The 9,946-nt window shown below is 33.8% G+C and overlaps 1 protein-coding gene and 1 long non-coding RNA gene across 2 annotated transcripts; both read left to right on the forward strand.

Annotated features, from left to right (window-relative positions):
- Nucleotides 1-778: 778 nt before the first annotated feature.
- Nucleotides 779-3,841, forward strand: LOC148197120 (11-oxo-beta-amyrin 30-oxidase-like). Its single transcript, XM_088092822.1, has 5 exons — nt 779-1,145; nt 1,673-1,890; nt 2,065-2,306; nt 2,643-3,030; nt 3,136-3,841. The coding sequence occupies exons 1-5, from the start codon at nt 812-814 to the stop codon at nt 3,559-3,561; spliced, it is 1,608 nt and encodes a 535-aa protein (XP_087948948.1). The 5' UTR covers nt 779-811; the 3' UTR covers nt 3,562-3,841.
- Nucleotides 3,842-8,041: 4,200 nt separating this feature from the next.
- On the forward strand, nt 8,042-9,552 carry LOC148197121 (uncharacterized). Its single transcript, XR_015780409.1, has 2 exons — nt 8,042-8,189; nt 8,955-9,552. It is a non-coding gene; the product is annotated as an uncharacterized LOC148197121 (long non-coding RNA).
- Nucleotides 9,553-9,946: the final 394 nt, after the last annotated feature.

The raw sequence follows: 9,946 nt of genomic DNA on the forward strand, positions 1-9,946 counted from the left end.
ATCTGGAAAACAAGAACAAAGACCCTAATTCAAAAACGAAACACTGAAATCCCAAAGTCGTGGATCAGAAACCCAAAAATAGAACCCTAATTCAGAGTCCTAAAACGAATCACAAAGCCTCTCCCATTTTTTGTCTCCGTGAAGACACTGGATAATGTAAGCTCTTGTTGCCTCTCCCAGCATAAGAGTTTATCCGTGAGAAAGCACCTAAAATGAAAAAAACGAAAATAATTAGGATTCTGGAAAGGAAATCAGACATTTAGAAAAAATTAATTAGGATTTAAGTGTAATGCATCAATTAAAATTTAAAAATAATTAATAATTAACATTTATCACTATTGGTAATTGTGACTTCACATTTTATTTTATATTTAAAAATAAATAATTTATTGAACGCAAGAACGTATGAAAATTATTTTAAATAAAACTAACTAATACAGAACCAAAATAATATTAAATTTTATAAATTTAATAATATAAAAACGCTGTGTTTCACGTTGAAAGGTTGAGAACTTTTATAAATTTAATAATATAAGTAAAATAGCTAAATTTTATAAAAAAATGAAAATTTTATTAAGTATTTTTATAATTAAGATGGGATCCACCATTTATATTTTTATAATTAACTTAAGACGTCTATAGGTCTATACACGACTATGACATGTATACGTGTATGACCTGTCTTATAGACACGCCTATGAAAATCACGTGGCACTGATTTTTAATAATTAAACTAAGACAAATAAGTAAATTAAGACACGAATTTTGTACTATAAATATATGTGATACAGTAGTCTAGGTGTCTACGTTTATGATTACTCTGTACCTTAGCCCTTCTGACTTATTTCCAATAATGGAGCAATTTTCGTTTTCTTTCTCAACAGCAACAGTATTTCTGGTGAGCGTGATCGGTGTTGTGATTCCGTTATGGGCGGTGAAGATGGTGTACACGTTGTGGCTTTGGCCTAAGACGTTGGAGGAACTTCTGAGAGCACAAGGTCTTCGTGGTGACCCATACTCCCTACTTTTCACCTCCAACCAAAACCCTGCTCCACAAAACAACCCTCAATTGCAATCTTTTGTTGTCTCCGACGATGTTGCTCCTCGCTTGTCCTTGCGGCCTAACAACACTGTTGCCAAATACGGTTCACTTTTTCTACCTCCTCAAAATTTGTTGCTATACATAAATGTTAGGTCTACCGAGTTTGGGCATGAAAGTGATGTTTTTCGGTGATTCTTCCTGCATCATTCAATGTTCTTGTTACAACATTTTTCTTATTTTAGTTTTTGAAATTTCTAAAACAAAACCAGAGATATTCCTCCTTTAAATTTATTAGTTATACCATTATTCTCCTCTCCTCGCGAAATAAAATTTTTGGATCTGAAAAAGAGTCAGAAGAAATGGTTCGATCCTCTTATTTTGATTTCTCGAACGGAGAGATCTATGAATTGGGATCATAATGTATCTAGATACAAATGGTCCAATGGGAGCAAGAATTTCCAGGAACATTTGGACTATTTCATTTCTGAGCAGAATAGCCGTTTTCAAGTAGTGTTCGATCGATTACATATTAATCGATTGATTGGTCTGAGGTTATCGACAAAAAGATTTGTCTAAAAGTTGTTAAAGCAGAGCCGTTTTAGCAATTGCTGATAAGTGAATTATGTGCAGGCAAGAATTCGTTTTTTTGGGAAGGCACAACACCAAAGGTCATCATCACTGATCCAAATCAAATTAAAAAAGTCTTCAATAACATTCATGATTTCCAGAAACAAAATATAAGTGGCATTGCCAAGTTCTTGGTCACTGGTCTGATAAATTCCGAGGGTGATAAGTGGATTCAACATAGAAAGATTATCAACCCTGCATTCCACGTGGAAAAATTGAAAGTAAGTTTATTACTTTAATTTATAAATAAACAATCTTTTCACAGCATTACCTAATTATTAATCGAGATGTACAAAAAGTATGTATACTTTTATAATGAATTTAACCAGTATCCTTGTTGTTTGGATATGAAGACTTTTGAGATAAAATATTGTTCTCTTTTAAAATATTTGCAGAACATGCTACCAGCATTTTCCCAAAGTTGTCATGATGTGATTAGCGAGTGGAAGGGAATGTTGTCATCAGATGGAAAATGTGAGATTGATGTTTCGCCTTTCATTCAGAATTTGAGTCGTGATGTAATTTCTAGAACGGCTTTCGGAAGCAGCTATGCAGAAGGAAAAAAGATATTTCAGCTTCTCAGAATTCAGGGGTACCTTGTCATGACTGCAAAGTACTCTAACACACCAATATTGCGGTAATACCACATTGATTCGTTGTAACATGTGATTACTAAATTATGCATGTTTTAATTTTATTGAAACTCAACTCACCGTGAAGTTCTTCAAACCTTAGAGAATCACCCTAAAAGCTAGATATTGTAGACAGAGATTAAGCTCTCCATACACCAAATCACTGCTATAGTGATGATGACAAATAATTATGAATTACATACAGATTTTGATATAGGGAATATTTGATATATGTTTGAAAAAATGTTTGAAATTCAAGAAATGAGGCATACCTGACTTATACAAGAACTAATAATGTTACTTCTAGGAAATTGACCTTTATTAATTCAACATGTTTCTAGGCATTTACCGACACCTAACAAAATGAAGATGAGAGCAGTTGATAAAGAAATGAAAAATTCAATTGGGAATATCATAAAAAAACGAGAGAAAGCCATGAAGAAGGGTGAATCCAACAATAAAGATTTATTAGGCATGCTTTTAGAATCAAATCAAATGGAAATCCAGGGAAATGGAAACCGTAAGAGTGTTGGAATGACTATTGAAGAAGTAATTAGTCAGTGCAAGTTATTCTACCTAGCAGGACAAGACACCACTTCATCTTTGCTGGTTTGGACATTGATCATGTTGAGTAGGTATCCTGAATGGCAAAATCGAGCAAGGGAGGAAGTTCTTCATGTTTTTGGAAAACAAAATCCAAACATTGATGGGTTAAGTCAGCTCAAAACTGTATGTATCGCACGATTTCATTTATCTTTATTAAAAATGAAAAATTTATTATCTTTATTAAAAATGAATTTCATGCTAACATGTGCCAAAATGTTTCTTCCGTAGATGACCATGATTCTGTATGAAGTTCTGAGGTTATTCCCTCCCACTGTTTTCCACAATCGCAGACTCCAGAAGGATATGAAACTTGGAAACCTGTCACTACCTGCAGGAGTAAATGTTACCTTGCCAATTTTTTTACTTCACCAGGATGTTGATATATGGGGTAATGATGCAATGGAGTTCAAACCAGAAAGATTCTCTGAAGGGGTTGCAAAGGCAACAAAAGGCCAAGTTGTATTTTACCCATTTGGATGGGGTCCTAGAATTTGCATTGGCCAAAACTTTGCCTTGTTGGAAGCCAAGGTTGTGTTGTCATTGTTTCTGCAGAATTTCTCATTCGAGCTTTCTCCTGTTTATGTGCATGCTCCTGCAGTTATGCTTAGTTTGCAACCAAAACACGGTGCGCCACTTATTTTGCAAACCCTATGATAATTGATCATATTCTGAACCAAAAAGGGTCATGGTTTTAGATCTACAAAATTGTCTCACTGGTATAAGACTATGCATGTCACCTGGCTTAGTCTATCACTTTATTAGATTCCTTTTTGTAACAACAATCTCACCATGTTAGTGTATGTGAGTAGAAACCATGTTGTAATGCATGTGTTTGAATTCCGGCTTAGGGTTTAGTCATGAAGGCTTATTGACTGATGCATAATTAAAAGTGTGTTGAATGTCAGATTTCATGGTATTTACATGCTTTTGGAAAGGGGATGATACTTTAAAGTGGTACTGACTAATTAGGTCACTAACCCACCTAATCTTGACTTTAATATATTTTGTTTATTTTAAACCATTAAATATATAGTTTTATAATTTTATAAATTGATAATTTGAAATTTTGAAAATTTAAAAATTTGAAAATTTGAAAATTCAATAATTTGTAAATTTAATAATTTTATAGTTTTATAGTATTATTGTTTTATAGTTTTGCAATTTTATAATTTTTATAATTTTATACTTTTATAATTTTATCTTTTTTGTTTTATAATTTATAGTTTCATAATTAGTTTTTTTTTATTTTTTTTTTATTAATTTTTTATATTATCTTATAATCTTATATTCTTGTAATCTTATAAGTTATAAGTTTATAATTTTATATTTTTGTAATTTTTATAATTTGATAACTCGGATAATTTGATGTTGAGAGGGGCTTTCCTAAGTTTGGTAAAGAGTATTTTAAAATCATATACGAAGAATGTCTCGTCGCATTGATCAGAACATATCCGAAGTAAAAGATGGTTATTGGTTATATTGTATCTTTTAATCAATCAAAATAATAATCTAATCAATTAAAACCGAAATATAACTCTAATCGATTAATGTTTTTACCTAACGTCGTATCTTTTATATATATATATATATATATATATATATATATATATATATATATATATCTAACCTAACCTATTTGTTTACAAAATAATTGCATTTATTTGATACAAAAAAGTTGTCAAAAATATTTTGGAGAAAGCAAACAACCTTCTTGTCTCCAAGGTTGGAAAAGAAGAACAAGATAAAGTTCTTGAAGAAATCTCAAGAATCTTTAAGGTTGGAAAAGAAGAACAAGATAAAGAAAAAGAGTTCAGTAAATGAAAGTTGGAAAATGAATTAAGAATTAGTTACATTTGAACTCAAGCAAAAGGTACCTTAATCTCTTAGCTTAACATACTTTATATCTAGAAAAACAAATTTCTTTCTTAGTCTAATTATAATACAAGTTTTGAAAGTCCTTGTGATGCTAGCTTGTATGTGAGTGTGTTTATTTTGGTTGAAACGGGACAAAGTTGATTTGTGTGACAATGATTGTAGAGTAAAAGACATTAATGAGCTTGAGTTAAAGGTGAAAAAGATTTCATGCATTAAAAAAACATTTATATCATGTTTGTTGATCCCTCATAAAGCTTTTGCATTTATCTTGCACTAGTACAGTAAAAGGGAACGACAACGATTATTTTCTTTTATCCGCAGCGGCTCCGCAATCGAGGTATATACATATGAGGTAAAAAGTCTATCACTTTTTTCTTCGGTTGTGAACCGGGACAGTAGAGGGAGGGGTCTTATCCCTCGGTTTGGAGTTGAACCGAGGCGGTAAAAAGATTTTTTTTAATATTTTACGAAAGAATAAAGCGAGATATTAGTCTTTATTAATATATGCATCTGGTGGTCCCATTCACGTTTTTGTATTGGTTTATGATTTGGGCCCGCCTAGCGATGGCGTCCTTTACCTACAACTCATAAAGCTTTTGCATTTATCTTGCACTAGTACAGTAAAAGGAAACGACAACGATTATTTTCTTTTATCCGCAGCGGCTCCGCAATCGAGGTATATACATATGAGGTAAAAAGTCTATCACTTTTTTCTTCGGTTGTGAATCGGGACAGTAGAGGGAGGGGTCTTATCCCTCGGTTTGGAGTTGAACCGAGGCGGTAAAAAGATTTTTTTTAATATTTTACGAAAGAATAAAGCGAGATATTAGTCTTTATTAATATATGCATCTGGTGGTCTCATTCACGTTTTTGTATTGGTTTATGATTTGGGCCCGCCTAGCGATGGCGTCCTTTACCTACATCTATGTGTCTTTCTCTTTGACTCCCAAAAGAAGATATCATGAAAATCCAAGATTGAGTTTCCTAGTTTTACCTTTTTCATTGCTATTATTTTATGTTTGCAGCTGGACATTTTTTATTTGCACAAAGTTTAGGGTTTTCTTGTCAGTATGTGTAAACCAATTCATGGTTCTTACTTATTTCTTCCAGTACCCACGGAGGCGGAGGAATGGTACAAAATTAGAATCAAAATCAAAATCAATCGTTTTTTTATTTGCCTTTTCATAACTTTTATGTTGTATACAACAAATTTCACGAACTCTTTTGAACAAAAATCAATCTCACAACAATTTATTACCCAAATCTCTGTTATCAATAAATCTAAACACACGAGCAATACACACACATTGAAATAAGTTAAAATGAGTAGTGTGATATACCTGCAAGAGTCTCCGACATTTCTACCACATTGATGGAAAGACATGACATCCTGAAGCTTCAAGCCATGCCTCTGAATCATTTGCACAAGTTCAACATAGCCATCCTAGTTATACTTCAAGGGTTTGTCTCTTTCAACCAAACCCCACCAAGCATCCACCATCACTCCTTCAAGGGGAGCTATCCAGAACCCTTCATCTTTGAATTCAGAGCCCCTTCTGCTTCCAATTCCCTCTTTGGTGTCTTTACAGCCTCGCTTTTTGAATCCATCTTCACCACTCACCACTTCAAATTCCAAAACCAATTATACAACCCTACGATGTTAAAATAATTTATAAGAAAAACACTGCCATAAAATTTTAACAGACAAAAAAAAGTTTTGAAATTTACATGTGTAATAAAAATTAAGGAGCAAAGAAGAGGTATCTACCAAAGGACAAACCTTGACAGAAGCCACCAAGAAACGAGCGGCCATGTGAAGCATCAAACGAAACAGAAAAATGAGATTAAGAATTACGCTAAATGTGACCAAAAAATTGACCTTTTTTATGTGGCCCCAAAAATAACACAGAAAAAATACCTCTGTTAAAGGAACTCAATCCAACTTTGAGATGCCAACAGGAACCCAATCCCAACAATCCATCGCTCAAACTTTGTTAAAGGAGCGATTTTGAAGGGGTAAAGACACAAGAACAAAACAAATCGGCAAATAAACAACCCCAAAAATCAATTTCAGAAGGTCGTGAAAGCATGGATGAGAGCGTGGTCGGGGTTGGAACCATGATTCTGCCAACATTTAAGGGAGGAGGAGAAGAATTCGCCGTCGTAGCCGTTGGGCTTGGCGATGACAGTAGACAAGTCGCCATCCGTTAGAAGAGGGTTAAAGGGACCGTCGACACGGTTGGATCGTCGCGCCATCCGTTAATGATTGATTTCTTTCTTTGATTGAAGTTGTTTGCTTGAGTCACTAAACCATTGTAGTTCAGATATTTTGTCTAGGCTAAGTTTAACTTTTGCTTCTCATGAGGACATGAAAAAGTTTAAGTTTGGGAAAGTTAGTAAGTATGATAATTAACTATTATGCACACTTACTAGAACCCTTTATTTGTCTTTATATCATGTGTTTTGTGTTGAATTCCATGAAAATGTGTAAGATTTGTATTTAGTCTTCATAAATAAATTTAATTATCTATTTTTGGTTTATTTTGTTGGAAATTGGAAGATTAGAGAAGAATAGAGAGTTGCTGCCAAAAGTTGCTAGCTCAGCCACAAGCACTGCTAGCCCAGCAAGTAGAGTAACTCTAGCCCAGCCAGAAAGTCTTGCGGCCTAGCTAGTAGAGCACCTCTAGACTAACAAGAGGATTTTGTGGCCCACCGAGCATATCACCTCTAGCCCAATGAGAAGTGTTTATGGCCCAGTGAGAATGCACTTTTTGGAGAGGGTTTTAAAGTGGCGAGAGTGGAAGAAAAATGTAGTTTTTGGATGAGAAAACACAGTTGAAGCTTAGGGACGCGATGTGAAGGCACATTTTTACTTCTAGAGATCATGGAGGCTACTTGGGGCATGTGGAAACATCCTCTTCTCCCTCTTTGGGTCTCCTTCTTCTATCATCCACTTTTATAAGCTTTTAGACTCTCTATAAATTCCGGATAAAATAAAAATAGTTTTTCTTTTTATTTTTTACATTTTTTAATATTAAATACTTAATTATATTATAGAATTGGGTGATAAAAGTATTTATGAAAAATTAATTAGTATTTGTTTTATTTTAATTTTTGGAAATGAGTTGAAGAAAAAGGACTTGGGCCTTAGCTTTTAAATAAATAAATAGATAAATAAATAAATAATAATAAGAAACAGAAAGTAATATTGGATAGAGATATTTAAATGAAATTAGGATAAAACCTAGGGAAAGACAATTCCCTGAAAGTGTGTGTGAGAGAGAAAAACCATCACTCTTTCCTTGCAAATCGTGAAGGGCCTTGTACCTTGGTGGAAGAGTAGAGCTCGAGAGAGAAGAGAGAATTGTGAAGACTTTGGCTTGGTGGCTGGTTCACTTACTTACGAGGTAAGGGGAGTTAACACTCTTGATTATAGATGTGTATGGTGTATTGTAGTATAGTCTGGGGTTTTGTTGAATCGTGGGGGAATTGGTAGTCACGCATGTAGCTTTGGGTTCTTCTTAGCCATGGAAATTATGTTGTGCGTAATTTACTGCATTGATCTTGTATCGGGTGTCGGTATAAAGAAAGGGTATGAATTATTTTTAGTGTGTGCTTGGTGTATATTGTCGCGTGAGTGAAAGGGAAGGGAGAAAACGATTTCTACTTATCATTTTGTTGTAGTTGATTCATGGGTATAAATGAAAAACGTAGAAGTGTAGATTTATGCTACTTAATTGTATATGTGTGTATGGTAGGAGAGAGAAAAGTATGAAAAGAATGCATGTTGTGATTGATGATCTTAAATGGAGTGGGACCCGCGAGAAGTTATAAAATAAGAATAAATCAATTTTTTTATGTGATGTATGTATGGCATGTGAACATGGAAAAGTGAATGGTAAGACACGAAGATAGTTTTTCCATTTTGCAGGAAGAGAGTTAAATGAAAAAGAAGGGGTTAGTAATGGATTCATGAGGGATCCACTCAGGGGATAATATATTGAATTTATTCTTATTTTAATGCATTTGGTGTTAGTTATTAAAAAAGGGTATATATATTATGTATTTTTTCTTATTAGTCATTAGTTTGATGATTGCTTTTGTTTCGAGAACGTTTATTACACAGGGTTTGTTGTTTGATTGTGCGAGTTTAATATTGTTAATTGTTTTAGAATTGGGTTTATGTTGTGATGCTCGGTGAAACTCTTGGAAGTGTGGTGGAAGTAGCACTAGTACTTGTCCGGTGAAGCTCTTTAAGAATAGAGTGGTGGGGTGTATACTTGTCCGGTGAAGCCCAAGAGGGTGGTGGAAAGCATATACTTGTTCGAAGAAGCTCTAAGAGAGTGGTGGGAAGTGGTGTACTTGCCGGTGAAGCCTTCGAGAGAGTGGTGGGAGATGTCATTATGTAATGGTGTGGAAAAGTGTATTGGCCCAGTGAAGCTCTTTAAGAGAGTGGTGAGAGGTGACACTCGATCTTATGTTGTATGTGAGTGACCCGATGGTGATTCAATATATAGTGAATGGTTTCAAATAAATTGGGATATGAGTTGGTGAATGACAGAGGAAGTATGGGTGTGAATTGGTTACTTTGACGAAATCATTTTGTGGATATATGTTGGTGACTTGGAATTTTGATAGTGCGATGTGTTAATGATTTCATGTGTTGTCATGTAAAGAGGTGTATAGGAGTATGTTGATATGTGATATTCATAAATCTTATTCTAAGTTAATGTTGAATACTTGTGTATGTTATATGACATGTTTCTGTTACCTCACCCTTGCATGTTTGTGGTTGTGGTTTCCACCTATGATGATCGTACTTGTACGTGAGTACATGTTGTTACAGATGTAGCTAAAGCAAATTTGAGTAGCGAGATACATGGGAGAACTATGGGATTTTAATTTCAATGTTAATAGTTTTGTAATGGAATTCTATGAACGTTTTATAGTTGCATTTGATTTATGAAGTTTTCATAATTCAGTTATAATAAATGGAAGTTTTATTTAAACTGTATCTTGAAATGATATCAGAATTTAAGTATTAAAAAGTTATTGTAAACCCATGGCATCCCAAAATTTGGGGTGTTACACTCTCCATGGAAATGGAGAACCAAACATATCTTGTTTGGAGTAGATGTATCTATTGAACTTTCTTGTATCTTAT

The sequence above is a fragment of the Vigna umbellata genome, chromosome 6 (genome assembly GCF_029865625.1).
Source record: "Vigna umbellata cultivar VRB3 chromosome 6, Vumbellata_1.0, whole genome shotgun sequence".
NCBI lineage: Eukaryota > Viridiplantae > Streptophyta > Magnoliopsida > Fabales > Fabaceae > Vigna > Vigna umbellata.

Excerpts from the sequence above, each read along its gene's own strand:
- LOC148197120 (XM_088092822.1), top strand. The coding sequence starts at position 812 with ATGATTACTCTGTACCTTAGCCCTTCTGACTTATTTCCAATAATGGAG. Across the intron at positions 1,891-2,064 it reads TCCACGTGGAAAAATTGAAA|AACATGCTACCAGCATTTTC; the intron begins GTAAGTTTATTA and ends AAATATTTGCAG. Across the intron at positions 3,031-3,135 it reads GGTTAAGTCAGCTCAAAACT|ATGACCATGATTCTGTATGA; the intron begins GTATGTATCGCA and ends TTTCTTCCGTAG.